The sequence below is a fragment of the Anguilla rostrata genome, chromosome 13 (genome assembly GCF_018555375.3).
Source record: "Anguilla rostrata isolate EN2019 chromosome 13, ASM1855537v3, whole genome shotgun sequence".
Lineage (NCBI taxonomy): Eukaryota > Metazoa > Chordata > Actinopteri > Anguilliformes > Anguillidae > Anguilla > Anguilla rostrata.
In genome coordinates, this window is record NC_057945.1 from 18,686,055 (window position 1) to 18,700,641 (window position 14,587).

A 14,587-nucleotide genomic window follows, 5' to 3' on the forward strand; every position below is an offset into this window, starting at 1 on the left:
AGATTGGTCGCTGCATTAGTCTACTACGCTAAGGTAGCCCAACTCTGTTCCTGGAGAGCTACCATTCTAATTTGGCGCACCTGATTTTACTAATTAGAAGCTCAACAACTCTAGTTGTTGAATGAGGTATGCTTTGTTATTAAGGTTGGAGTGAGAACCAGCAGTAGACGGTAGACCAGTAAGTTTTGGTTAGCACGGCTACAGAGCATAGATTTAAGAAGCTCAGTGTGCACCGTCGGCTGAGTTCGGCGATCTATTTATTGCCGATGCTGCGCAAAATAAGTATACAAGTATACATAGTACACGGGTCGGCTATTGCATTGCTTTCTTGCATAAACTTCGCACTGACTTACTACATATCCGTGAATATGAGCAACGTTTACAAAAATGAAGTGGTCGCCATTAGTCTGACAGCATAAAAACCGTAACGCTGATTGGTGGACAGGTTTCGGCGCCGCGAAGGACAGCCAATAAGATTATCTCTCTGCAAGTAAACACAGCATGGAATTGAATTAGGCAACAATGGGTTAAAGCAATTGCTAAAGTTGTAAATAAAATGTAATGCGCATCTAAAGAACTTTATTTAATCGTTATTGGATCTGGACCGTTCACAATTTCACACAAAAGGGGGCTGTTTTAGGACGTACAGCGGAGATACCTAAAAGTAGGCCGCATGTAGGCTACTTGCGCTTGGATATACGGACAGGAACAGGAAGATTTGTTTCGTGAGCAAGCTGCCGAGGTAACTATCCAGCTAGCTACTTTTACATGATCTAGCTGTATTATTATTATTTTTTATAAAGACTCATAAACTGGAAAAATACTAGTAAAGCAATAAATATGAGCGAGCCCACGGACTGCAAGCAGCAGTCTAAGACCAACAAGCGAAGCGCATCCCCGGAGCAGGGTTGTTCCTCACCGCCGGGGAAGGCAGCCAAAGTGCAGGATGACATTCAGGAATTAGCGCTCGGCTCAAGCGGCTGTAGAAATGGAGAAACTGTACCCATTGAGGCAGGAGGCGAACGCGAACATAGGGAGGCTGAAATAGACATAAAAGCAGAGGAACGGGACAAGAGCGCGCACACCAAAACAAATTTCACCCCCAGTTCGACGGGGAGTGCAAATGAGCGTCCTACAAACAGTAGCGGGGTTGCAGAGCCAGCCGCTTGCGGGGGTAGTGGGGAAAGTGAGAGGCCAGTGGAAATAGCGGCCGCTGGAGCACCAGGACGCAGCAGCGTACTTCTTAAAGGGCCTGGGCATGGAGCTTCGCATCAGCAGTCGGATTGGGCGGCTATTGCAGCCGCGGAAGCGCTGGCGAGTTTAACTGGAGGTGACGGGGACAGTGAGAAGACAGATAGGCCGCATTCCGGTAAGAAAGCTGAAATTGATCAGAAGGAACCTGGGAAACGAGACACTCCGAAACCCGCCGATTGTACAGACAGTCCTCAACGAGTAAATTGGCCGAAAACTCGGGCAGTCGCGGCAGACAGCTCTACCTCAGTGCCTGAAGGGGGCGCTGTGCTGGGCACTGCTGAGACAGAGCGAGTAGACAGGTCGCGGGACACTGAGGATGAAGACGAGGACGACGAGGATTCTCTCCTCGGTTCCTCTTCTAGTCCGGACTTCTCCTCAGGCTCGGAAGACTGCACCGCTGAGGACGCAGAGTGCGCTATTGTGTCGGTTAAAATGGCCCCGGAGACGCGGCAGGCGGTGGCACAGCTGGCCCGGTTGCAGATGCAGCTGGAGACGCTGGAGAGGAAAGGCGTCCGGCAGCACCAGCGCCTAGAGCTCAAACTGAACCAGCAGCGGCGCCCGCACCTGGACCAGCGTGGTGCGATCATCAAAGACATCCCCGGTTTCTGGGTTACAGCTGTATCCTCCCTCTGAGCCACACCCCCACCCCCGCTGATGCCCAGTGACTTAGTTCAGAGGTTTATGAATGAGGGCTGCAGTCGAAGTATAACAAACTTGTCATATTTTTCAACTGGCCTGTAAATTTGCTTAATCTGATGTGTTGGGTAAGATTGTTTGGATAATGTTGTAAAACAAGAATGTGCTTGTATTCTTATGGTTATCCTTACCTGGGTGGTGTACATGCCTATATGCATGTGAAGTGATGTGGTTGTGCACCTGGGATAGGGAGTGGTTAGCTGTGCTTAGTGTCTGCGTAGTTGGGACCTGGGTGGTGAAATGCAATGCAGCCGTGTGACAGCTGTAAAACACACACGCTCACATGTACCTGCACACATCAGGGAGGTATTTCATGAAGCAGGATTACTGAGTTAGCTGGATAATTGTGCTGAGTAAAACCTGGAACAGTTTTTTACTTCAGTCAATGTTCCAGATGTGGTAGCGTTCCAGGTTTTACTCGGTGCAGTTATCACGCAAACTCGGCAATCCCGCTTTGTGAAACGGGGCCCAGGGCTGCTGCTGAATTTCAGTTTTACATACCATTTCACTGCCCTCCCCCAGCCTCGTGAGTCTTAGGCCTCTAGCAGTCCTACTGCCTGCCTCCATTCACCTGACAGATCGAGGGCCTGCTGTCTGTGTGGGAGGGGTGCTTCTGTCGTGGTTTTCACTGCTCCTAGGTTGGGATACAGAGTTTGTTTTTGGGGTGCATTCCTTGACCATTTCTCAGCTCCTGAATCACCCCCAGCTCTCTGCTCACATTGACGAAAACGACGAGGATGCTCTCAGCTACATGACCAACCTTGAGGTAACCATCTAAACCCCTTCTTCCCATCTGGGACCCTCACACCCCTCCTGCCTCATAGTCATATGGCTTTCTTTTGAACGTAATGCTGCCAGTGCACCTTTACAGAATAGTCTTCTTTGAGCTACGGTTTTTGAGGCTAAGGTTTGATTACCATGTTGAACTAGACACCCCCTTACCTTGTATAGAATCCCCTGGTCACCAGAATGTGCTCGTTAGAATTTATCACCCCCACCCCCCCCTACAAAATTCACAATACACTAACGAAGATCAGTGCGAAATGGTGTAACTTCTTTAAATTATGGGCATGTCTCTCACGGTGATTAGATTGGGAGCAGGGTATAGTCACCTCAATGCTTTGAATGTTTGTATGAATGTAGTGTTTGTATGAATGTTGTGTGTAAGGAGAGTGGTAGTGTAGATATATGGGAAGGAGAGGGAATTTAATTTTTTTTTGTTTTTTTGTTAATTTGTCTCGTAGATTGAGAACAATGGGATGGGCCATAGGATTGGGTTCCATTTCAGACGGAACCCATACTTCCAGAACAGTGTCATCGTCAAGGAGCTCCATCTTGCCTTGGGAGGTGAGTAATGGCTCCTCTACGTTTGTCCCAGACAGCTTGCAGGGTATCCTGCAGACTTGCCGGGTCTGTTGCTGGTTTTTGTTTTTACCAGCAACCAAATCAGACCTGCTTGTGAACTGCGGAGTTGGGTATTGTTCTGGTATTGACTGGACTCTGGTACTGACCGCCCCCAGGTTCAGCCATGTCCTTTTCCAACCCCATCCTGTGGCACCGCGGGCAGAACCTGACCGCCCGAACCCGGCTGGTCAAAGGTCCTGGTGCCTTCCAGTCATATCCGAGCTTCTTCACCTGGTTCAGCGACCACAGCAGCCCTGAGAGGGATGAGATAGCTCAGGTACAGCACACCAACATGCCAATTCAACAGGCTAACACACACCACCACACAACTAACGCTTTCTGAGTCATCAGTGTCATTGTAGCAATGTTGCTAACAGACTGAGAGGGTTTGTCGTTGTAGCAGTGTTGCTAACAGACTGGGAGGGTTTACTATTGTAGCAATGTTGCTAACAGACTGGGAGGGTCTGTCGTTGTAGCAGTGTTGCTAACAGACTGGGAGGGTCTGTCGTTGTAGCAATGTTGCTAACAGACTGAGAGGGTTTACTATTGTAGCAATGTTGCTAACAGACTGGGAGGGTCTACTATTGTAGCAATGTTGCTAACAGACTAGGAGGGTCTACTATTGTAGCAATGTTGCTAACAGACTGGGAGGGTCTGTTACTGTAGCAATGTTGCTAACAGACTGGCAGGGTCTGTCATTGTGGCAATGTTGCTAACAGACTGGGAGGGTCTACTATTGTAGCAATGTTGCTAACAGACTGGGAGGGTCTACTATTGTAGCAATGTTGCTAACAGACTGGGAGGGTCTGTCGTTGTAACAATGTTGCTAACAGACTGAGAGGGTTTGTCGTTGTAGCAGTGTTGCTAACAGACAGAGAGTTTGTCGTTGTAGCAATGTTGCTAACAGACTGGGAGGGTTACTGGCTCATATGTTCAGGCCATGTGATGACAATTTTCTTTCTTGCAGTTGGAGGGTGTGTATCTGCCTTCTTTGATTTAGCCTGAATGAGAAGGTGTTCTATAGGCATAGTTGAGCAAACCTAGGGTTCTGTTCTGCAGGTTCATGTGGTCTGACCTGTATGGGCAGATTGGAGGTAACAAGGTGCCAAGAGCATTAAATGTTCTTTGTTTAAGCTGCAGCTGCATTATTGAAACCCAGCTCAGTGTACTTGAGTGTCTAACTATGCTAAACTAATGTATGTAACATGTTCCCATTTTTCTCTCTCTCACTGTGTAGATTATGAAGAATGACCTGTACCGGAATCCTCTCAGGTACTACCTGACCCCCATGTGGGAGCCCCGACTGAATGGCAGGTAAGCCCCCCAAGCATGGACCGTGGGACTGCCAGGTGATTGAGGAAATGATCAGTGATTGGACTCTCAGGCTTTGTGAAACCCAAAATGGGAGGACCTGCCCTATGCTCACTTGCATGGGCCAATCATTGTGCTTTGCTGTGGAAAAGAAAGTTATTTTGATGACTCATTGTACCCATTCTGAGGTTCATGAAAACCCTAAAGAAGGAGTTCTCAAACCTGATTCTGATGGGCTGTTGTGTCAGTTGGGTCTTCTTATTCAGCTGAAAATCAGTAACCAATTCAGACCCAAGAAACCAGGGCAGATGAATGGACTGTAATGAGCTGCTTTGATTTACTAATTGTGCATGATGTGAAAACAGGGGTAGGTAAAGACACCCAAATCTGCCTCGCAAATGTGTCCACATTGGTGTTTACCTGGAGAGATTGGTTGTGGCACAAAGTCTAGGACCGTTCCTCTCTAGTTCGTTCATTTAAGGAACATTAAGTGAGATTCAAGTCGGTAAATGAAAATCGTCGGTAATGTTCAATGATGCTTTTTAAATGAATTAAAGTTCCATTCACTGAATTGACTGAATTGGAGTGAAACTGACTCCATTCCCAGTGCAAATGCTGTTTTTGAAATTTCTGATGAGCTGATTCTTTTGGCTCACTGGGACCGGCAGCAGGTTTGACTGTGTGGTCCAAATCACATCATCTTTTTTTCAAGTGTGCCCAGGACGGCCAACAACAGCAATAGCAGTGATTGTGTGGTGATATCGGACTCGGACGACGAAGATGATGATGGCGACTATGAGGAGGAAGAGTCAGCTGTTAACCGAAGAGAGGAAGAACAAGATGCAGGTAAGGGAGCAATCGCATCTGCCCCCAAAACCTGGAAGAACTGGGATGAGCCACTCGTGTTGTCCAAATACCAAGTCCTGCCCCACAGCTAAATAAACCACATCATCCACTTGCCTCTTGCAACTGCAGATACTGTAATAGTAAAAAATTTCACTAATTTTACTATTATTTGATTGCTATACAATTACATAGTTCCAGCAATACATATACTAATATAAAATGGTTTGTTTGTTAATCTTATGCTTTTCAAGTTTTTTTTTATTTTTTTTTATTGAATCCCGTTGCCATAGAATGCATGGAGTAACGTTTGGGAGTGGCATAGCATGTTGTACCAAAACAAACATTTTAAAAAAATGAATAGAAAGCAAAAAATAAATGATTACAAAATTAAATAATTTTTCTTTCTCAGGAAAAAGTTCAGAGGAGGAGGATGAGGAAGTCCGGATTGACGGTGAGTTTGTCCGGAAACCCAAAACCGAAGGGAACTCGATTGAAACGCAGTAACTAATGTTTTCTGCCTTCTCTATCGACACTTTCGCTAGTCATATGCTGCATTTAAATGAGGTGGCACAGAAATGTTACATTGGTTCATAATGAAGTTTTGCTCCTTTATTGGTTCCTGGACTGCTGGTTTGTAGAAGCATTTACATGCAACAGTGCAAGCTAGCATCCTCCTCAAATAAACAGTCTGTTGTGAAATGTATGTGGTCTGGCTTAGGCTATGCAAATTGTGGTCCCGTCTGGGGTAAGCAGCATAACGCAGTGATTGGGGAACTACTTGTAACTCGAAGGTTGTGGGTTGTGGATTTCATGTTATAATGTTCCTTGTGTAAGCTGCTGGATATGAGTAGATAATGGTCTGGGTGTCATGCATTAATTTCAGGGTCTGAGGAAGACGAGGATGGAGAGGCAGACGAGGAAGATGGCATCACTCAGGGGAGGGAGGGGGAGGAAGACGAAGATCTGGATGTGGAAGAGCTGGAGGAGGCAGAGGGATGTGGAGCCCCAGAGGCCACAGAGCAGGAGGAAGAGGAAGGGGAAGAAAGTTAAGACTTCCTGAAACTCCCCTAATGTTTTACCCCCTTTCTTATTTTACACCAGCTTTCCGTTTAGCACCTAATTCTGGTTCGTGGATTTTGTTGTTGTGCCCGTTCAGGATTAGTTTTTGGTTTTTTTTTTTTTTTTTTGGTTTTTTTGTTGTTTTTTTTCCTATTTTGGTACTTTTAGTCTATATTTTACTGCTTTCTGATTCAGGGTAACTTTGAGTGTGATCTTTTGCGAATGCCCACATGCTGCTGAACTCCTCCCTGGGGCTGCTGGGGAAAGCAAGCTGTGCTGTGAGCTTTCTGATGCCCCGCAGGGCCTGTCCCTACCTGGGGAGCGCTTTTGTGCTGATTATTCTGCTGCTGAACAATTGGGCCGAACCAGAACCAGATCTGCAGCAAGACACGAAAAGTGAACGTTTACCGTTGAGTGGCAACTAAGTGCTTGATTTATTAAGACCTTCAGTAGTTGCTGAACCTTTTTTAGCACTCACAGAACTGACCCAACCAATGATTGAGTGAATACCATGGTCATGTTATTGGTTTTGCATGTGCTAAGAGGTTTTGCACATGCTAAAGGCCTTGGTAAATCAGGCCCTAAGTTTTGCTTCCTTTTCCGCTCTGTTATTGTTGTCATGCTATTTATGAGCTGTGCAGTTTGCAGAAAAATGTTGGTGAGATAACTGCACTGTTCACTGTTGAGAAGCACAATACAAATGCTTCCAGAAAAAACAAACAACCCACCTACCCTTCGAAAACCGTTTGTGAGATTGATGTGCGTTTAATGAGTGAGGTGCGTTTAGTGAGTGACCTGTGGTCCGTATCACTGAGGTGTGTTTAGGGAAAGGTGTGTTTGGAGAGTTTATAGCACAAGTGAGCTGTGTTTAGTAAGAGTGAGGTGTGCTTACTGACGTTTTCTTGGTGAGAGTGAGGTGTGAGTTGTGCTTAGTCCGAGTGATGTGTGTTTAGAGAGTGCGGTGTGTTTGGAGGGAGTTTAGGGAGAGCGAGGTGTGTTTGGAGGGAGTTTAGGGAGAGCGAGGTGTGTTTGGACGGTGTTTAGGGAGAGCGAGGTGTGTTTAGTCCGTGCCTCTAAGGCAGCAGTCTTCAGATCATAGTTGGCGTTCTCAGGGATTAAAATGGAGTGGCACTCCCCTCCCATGTGGGTCCATTCAGCAGGCCCGGGTTTCTCTTCGCCTTGCGTTTCCATGATTGTGGGTTCAGGGTTCAGGGTGTCAGCGCAGAAACGTGTTCTCTCTTCGCCTTCATGTGCGGTTGTGTTGACTTCTGCTTTTAGGGTTCACTTTGAGTCGTTCTATTGTCAGTGTGCTTTCCTTCAGCTCTCTTTTCAGTTGCTTTGCTTTTTCATTTTAACCCTTCATTCTCCTTTTTCAGTTTGTAACTGTGTCTATGCATTTGAACTCAAACTGTTACTATGATTGAGTGACAGTCATGGATGAACACAATTTTCAGGGTAAGACCATTCTAAGTAATAAGTATTTAAAGTAACACTTTTAGTATGTAAAACTCAAAATATTTTCACTTCTCAAAAGTGATAGTTTTTTCAATTTGGTGATCATTTTTGCATATTGGTAAATATGCAAACAACTTCTGCAGCTGCAACATTGAAAATGCATTTGATCTTGTATAGTCACAATCTCATGTAAATGTGAGTTACAGGTATGTTTATAAACCTATTAACATTTGTTGGCACATTTCAGGAAGTACTGAAATAAGATGTCATGGAGTTTAAAGATTCATTCTATAATTATTCCCACATGACCATTCTTCTTATGCTGACCATAAATGCTCGTGCACCAATTTTTAATTTTGCATACAGTTTACCATTTTCAAGTGGTGCCCTATACTCTGTTGGTTAATACTTAAAAAATGGTCTTGAGAACAAGTACACTGATTATACAATAATTTTTCATGTGTAAATATCTTAGCTGTTTTATAGTTCACATACATTTTTGAACCACGGTTTAATTTAGTATTTTGAGGAATTTAGTCTAAACCTTAAAGACACGGTAACTAATTTATCATCTTGGTTGCCTGCTATATCATCCACAAAGATTTTTTGTTTTTTCTCCAATGTGCTGTTTTTTTTTTTTTTTTTGGTAAGCCTTCACCAGTTGTGTAGGAATAGCTTGGTGAGCACAATATAGCTTTGTGATCCCAGTGTATCTTAGCCAGTTAGGGACCCTGATGTGGAGGTTTAGGAAAGGCTTGTGTTCTTTGCTTCACCCAGCTTCCCATCCCTTGTCTAAAGGGAATGCCTAAAAAAATACACTTTCAATGAGAAACTTCATCTGCCTCTTCATGGTGTTGCTGAACTGCAGTCTATGTACATAATCCCTCTGAACTGGATCCAGGCACATCAAGACAAAGATCACTGACACGGTGGGTAAGATGGAACACTTGCGCCTCTTTTTTTCGGGCCTGGAAATAATTACAATCCTGGCAGTGACCCGCTGCTTACTTTGCATAAAATCCCTCCTTGGCATCGACTTTTTTAGTTGTTTTCCTCATTTGAAAATGGTGATTGCTGTGATGGGCCTGCAAAAACACCACACAGTCAATTTGATTCTGTTTTGGGGATGTTGTCACTAGCCTACTGATTCATTTTAATATTACAACACCCTTTTTATAAAGCAAATTCTTTGTGAATATTTCATCTTTCCCTTTGAAAACGGATGATATTGTGTTTGATATTGTTATTAATATGAATAACAATTTGGAATTGGAAAGAAAGATGTATTTTGTGTGCAATTTGAAATTGTATCTTTTGATAACTTACGGGTAGTTTTGGAAAATGAAAACTATGTAAAGGGTTAATTTTTGTGTCTTTATTTCCAAATAAAGATGCGGATGTCCCAATTTTTTATGGAGTTTCTGGTCTTTTGCTTGCAAGTGTGTGCATGTTCCAGTAGCCCCAGGACAGTCTGTCAAGGAGCCAATTGTACGTTGACTTGACCTGCAGGGCTGCCAGACCACCGTCGGCATTGGCAGTCTGGATTAAATACCGGACCGTGGTGTCCATCCACGCAGGAGAAGAGTGCCTTAAAAATGAGCCACCCAGCAGCCCCATGGTATTTCTTTTTATCGCATCCCTGAAACCGAGCTCCCATACAGGACATCTCTGGGGGTTTGGTTATCCTTCACCTATCATGCATGGTCTAACCATCTGAGGTACCTTTGCTTCAGATTGCAAGGATGCTGGGCAGATTTAGAGATTCCACAGGTTACCAAGGTGACCTAAACTAGTCATAGCCATACTCTATTAGTAATAATATATATTTGGGAATTTTTCAAAATTTATATAGTGTAATAAGTGAAATCATTAGGAGGAAGTTGCTGCATTTAACTTTTGGAATGTGATGACTGTGACCACAAGGGGTCAGTAGATCTCAAAATTCACAATTCAGCGCAGGCTTTTTAGTCACTGTTCACTGATGGTTGCAGGTCACTGTCATTCAAACTCAGCTTCAACAAAGTGTTTTTTCATTTAATAAGTTTACTTTTCAACATTTCTGTAAAACATAACTGCTTATTAAAGCAGCCACATCAATTTAAAATATGAAAAAAAAAATTCATAACGCAGCAAGATAGTGTTGTGAAAAGTAATTTTGTGAAATGCATGTGCGTATATGGCGTGTATTTGAGCTGGGGTTTTTAATTTATTTTCTCATGATATGCTATGCTAGTAATGCTTTTGTTTTTTTTGTTTTTTGGATGGTGTTCAGGCCAGAAATCCTGTTACACATTGCCTTACATTTAGCATCGTTTGAATACAGTAGTACTTGAGTGATGTTGCATGTATGCTTGCTTGTCTGGGAATGCTAGCCAGGTCTGGCCCTGTTGTTTATAAGGTGAACACACTGTGCATCGCTCTGGATAATAATGTCTGCTAAACGAATGAAACGTGAAGTTCATAACCCTATGATACTATGAGCCTGAGTGGATTGACACTGATGTGTGATAATATATTCGAGAAGTTCTCTGAGAAGTGCAGGTACTCTGAAACACACGCAAGCACGCACGTATGGCAGACTCACTCAAAAACACACACAGACATGCACACCCCTATCAGACGCGCTCAGAAACGCACAGCCGCACACGTGTGCGCATCGTCCTCCGAACGCAGCCCAGGGCTAGGCATTTTTGACAGGTCCAGACAGAGGAGCGGCGATGTTGAAACTGCATGTTTAAAGCCTTGATTCCACTTGTAATGCGGAGCTGTAAATCTTCGGCTAGCAAAGACCTGCCCTGGTTAAATACAGCGCCAGCGAGGCATGCAGGCAAGGGCAGCCTCCTATTTATACTTCTGATGGAAACATGCTGTGCTTTCGCCAGAACCAGAAGCTGCTCACATGCTGAGCTTAATGCACCTGGAGCTATATGCTCCCTGTCTCTTTAATGTGTCACTGATCTCCATGCACACCTGTATCTAGAAAAACAACATGATGCAGTGGAACAAAATCAGTTCCAGGTCATTTTGGCCTTCAAAATGCTCAGGTTGACAGACTCTTTGTATGTGGTGTCCCTCTGTTATCCCTTTGGCCCGATCGCTGAGCTCCTGAAAAATATGTTAGAACAGAGTATGGGTTAAGGCTGATTAAATGCTGGTGGCTTACTGCCCTCCAGATGTACATAACATCACCCCCACAGCTTCCAGCATCTCTTTCCTTTTCTCTCCCTCCATTACACTCTTTCAACATCCAGCGCGTGGCTCGTAATTCCTTTGAGCTTGTTTGGTTAAGATTTCAGTTGCCAAAGCCCAAAAACGATCCATGTGCCAGATTATGTTTTGTGCGCTGGGCCCATCATGCTGTTGATTGGTCTCATTACAACCATTTAGCCAATAATACAAGTCCAGAATATTTTGAATATTAATTTACTTCTTTAGTGCAAAATTGCCAAGGTCCTCTGATATTTTTAATTTGTTGAAAACATTAGCAAATATTCCAGGTTCTAAATTGTTCAAGCAGAAAATGTAGTATTTTAACAGGAAAGCATTACTATTGTGGGTGAGGTATGTGGATTATAGTATTGAAGTACTTTATGCCCACAGGTTTGCTACAGCTATTGTGCTTGCCAGTCTAGCTCTCTCCAGATCTCATACTGGCCTTGGTGTTAGAGGTCTGGGCTGAAATGAAGGCACATTGAAATGCTGCTAGTCTGTGCGAAAGCCCTCTTAAATGGGCCTGTTCCAGCAAACACAGACTCAAATTTTCATATTTCTTCCTCATGCACTGTCTTGCTGAGGAAATGGACAGGTGTAGCAGCAACACAAATTAGTGAACCAACTAGGCAGTTTATCCAGCTTCTCCAGGTTGCAGACTGCTGCTCTCCTCCAGCATCTCAGCATCCCTGCCGAGGTTTAGAGGGCCAGGTGAGCTGTAACCGATGTGGCAGATTCCGCTACTCGATCCTCTGCTCTGAATGCTTAACGGTGAAAGTTCTGTCTCCCCGCTTTTGGAAGCCAGCCGAGCATCTGATTGGTTCGTCTGTGGTAATGACTCGGCCCTTCCTCTGAGCTCAAACTGCCCCACCTCCCCCCAAGCTGCAAGCCTTTCAACATCTTGGCCTACTTTCAGTCAATTAAGGTACCAGGTGGTTTGGAGCCGCAGCAGTCAAAAACCGAACGGGACTTTCTAACACCTGTTTTCACGCTACGCAACTTTTCTTCAACACCCTGTCTGAAGACGAGCTGCGCCAAACCCCACTGGCAGGAGCCACGTTCAGTTCAACTCTTTTTCCCCCTCACAAACAGACCATTTTATTTTGATAATGCTCTCTGAAAACAGTGAGTCCATTAAAAGGGGTTTAGTTTCCCCATTTGTTTGCCACTTGTATTTTTTCATAATTTTGACTGACAAAATAAACCATGATAATTTCTTTTTCCAAAGAGCACCTTTTTGGCCATTATCTTTGTCCGTGTAGCGCTCCTTCTCTAACCTTTTTGAACAGTGAGACCATGTTTGACAGAAACATGCTTAAATTTGCAGGATTGAATTTCCTAAATTACCTCAAGGATGAAAGGTTTTTTAATTCTGAACTAGTAAATGATGCTATTTTCTTCCTTAAAATATGTTTTGTGTTATGTGTGGTTTCAATTGCTCAGTGTACTGATTTCTCTTTTTAATGAGTTTTCCAACATTTTTTCAGTTTGCTGTGCTAGTTCCTTGCAGCACCAAGAATCCTACCGGACATGATTGCAAAACAAAACTATTAGAATTTTGTAGACTGCTGATTGATTTTAAAAAATTCTTACAGCATTGAAAAACTCAGAGCAACTAAAAGTTTTACCTCCGGGCTGTGTGCCACTCCTAGCCCAGCACTAGCCCATAGAAACTGATTGCGCTCATTGAGAAACCTCACTAGCTTTCTCTTCATGACTTAAAACTCTTAAGCCTTCTGTTCTGTTCATGTGTTAACAAGCCAGGGTGCTCCGTGTCCATGTTTTATCCATTTTGAGCAAACCCCTGTTGAAACTCACAGCAGGCCACCGTGAGGTTTGATAGACTAATTGCCAAGCCTTTTTTTAAGGTTGTGTGCCAAAGCTCTGGATGGTTGACAGGAGGCTGAAGTCTGATTTGGGGTTGCAAGCTAGTCTAACTCATTGTGAGTTATATTATTTACATCTTGGCAACAAAAAGGGAATAAATCCTCAGAAGGGACTGGCTCTATTTGTACTGTGGAACAGTGGGAATCGTGTTGAATGTCAAAGAACTTCCTCTTTATTTAGTGCTCTGTGAATGTGCCAGGTGTGTCTCTTGTAGTGCAGACATAGCCCTGATACGAAGACTGCTCAGACACAGGCTGGTTCTGACTTTGGGGTGGGGTGGAGTGGGGTGGGGAGAAATAAATCAAAAGAAATCCAATGTTCCTTCCTTTGGATGAGACTTTAAAATGAGGTCCTGACTCACTGTCATTAAAGATGCCATGGCACTTTCCAAAAGGACAGGGTTGTTTATCCTGGTGTCCTGGCCAGATTCACACTAAAATCTGGCCACCTAATCATTTGTGCTTTGTAATGTGCAATCACAGCCACAGGCTCCTCCCATCACTGGAACACCTGACATGCCCTCTGTCTTACTCAACCACACACATCCTCCGAAATGCACATGGTCCTCCTAAACACACGTGGTCCTCCCAAACACACACGGTTCTCCCAAAGGCATATGGTCAGCTGTCAGTCTGTCTGGACTCTGTAGGCCATCTCCACAGCTGTCCAAATGAACCAGCTCCAAAAAGACATGGCACTAAACACAGATGTGTGACGGTACACAAATTATACTACGGAGTGCCTAGTATGCAGATATTGTGAAATGTGAGCTATATTGTTTACCCTTCTGAGGTGTAGATTAGATAGCATTTAGTCTTTCAGTCCAGGAGTCTAAAAAGCCTAAGTGTTTAAGTGTCGTGACTTGAATGTGTCTATGAACATCAGCTTGGATAGGCACATTAATATTTTATGAAGATTTGAGATTTGTTGGGCGACTAATGAAATTCGCATGGTTAGGTTTCACATTTTGAAAGAACCACATAAAGCCTAACCTATTTTTACATGCAGCAATATTCATAAATGATTAATGTCCTCTTCAACTTACTTTCTGTCCTTCTTTTTAAACAGACACAAGATCAGAGTTTTGTGTTATGCACAACTTGAGTTGGTGGCTTAAAGCAGGAGCTGTTCAAAACAGGAAAATTTTTGGACCTTATGTGGTACCACATACCATTGTATTTTTCAGCTACTGTGAGTTTTCTATTCATTAAGAAGGTTTGAATAGCCACAGCACTTGTGTATGAACATAAACTGTTTAATTGTGTATGAATACAAGAAATTATATTAAATAATGTGGCCATTGTGAAGCATGGAGATTGGGATCACTCCAGACTGGAAGCAGCTTCAAATCAGGGTTGCTATACTTATGTCAAAATCCCAGTCCAGCATGATATAATATTTCTGCCAATGAAGTCAAAACCACAATGTTACACAAACAAAACACACGCCTATAGACTTTTTTGAA

At 43.7% G+C, this 14,587-nt stretch overlaps 1 protein-coding gene across 1 annotated transcript; it reads left to right on the plus strand.

The window, feature by feature from the left end:
* The first annotated feature begins 177 nt into the window (after window positions 1–177).
* Window positions 178–9,436, plus strand: tspy (testis specific protein Y-linked). The gene is made up of 8 exons (XM_064304575.1): window positions 178–1,872; window positions 2,639–2,716; window positions 3,195–3,297; window positions 3,471–3,631; window positions 4,592–4,668; window positions 5,378–5,511; window positions 5,921–5,962; window positions 6,395–9,436. Exons 1-8 carry the CDS (start codon window positions 841–843, stop codon window positions 6,559–6,561), a joined length of 1,794 nt encoding a protein of 597 aa, XP_064160645.1. The 5' UTR covers window positions 178–840; the 3' UTR covers window positions 6,562–9,436.
* Window positions 9,437–14,587: the final 5,151 nt, after the last annotated feature.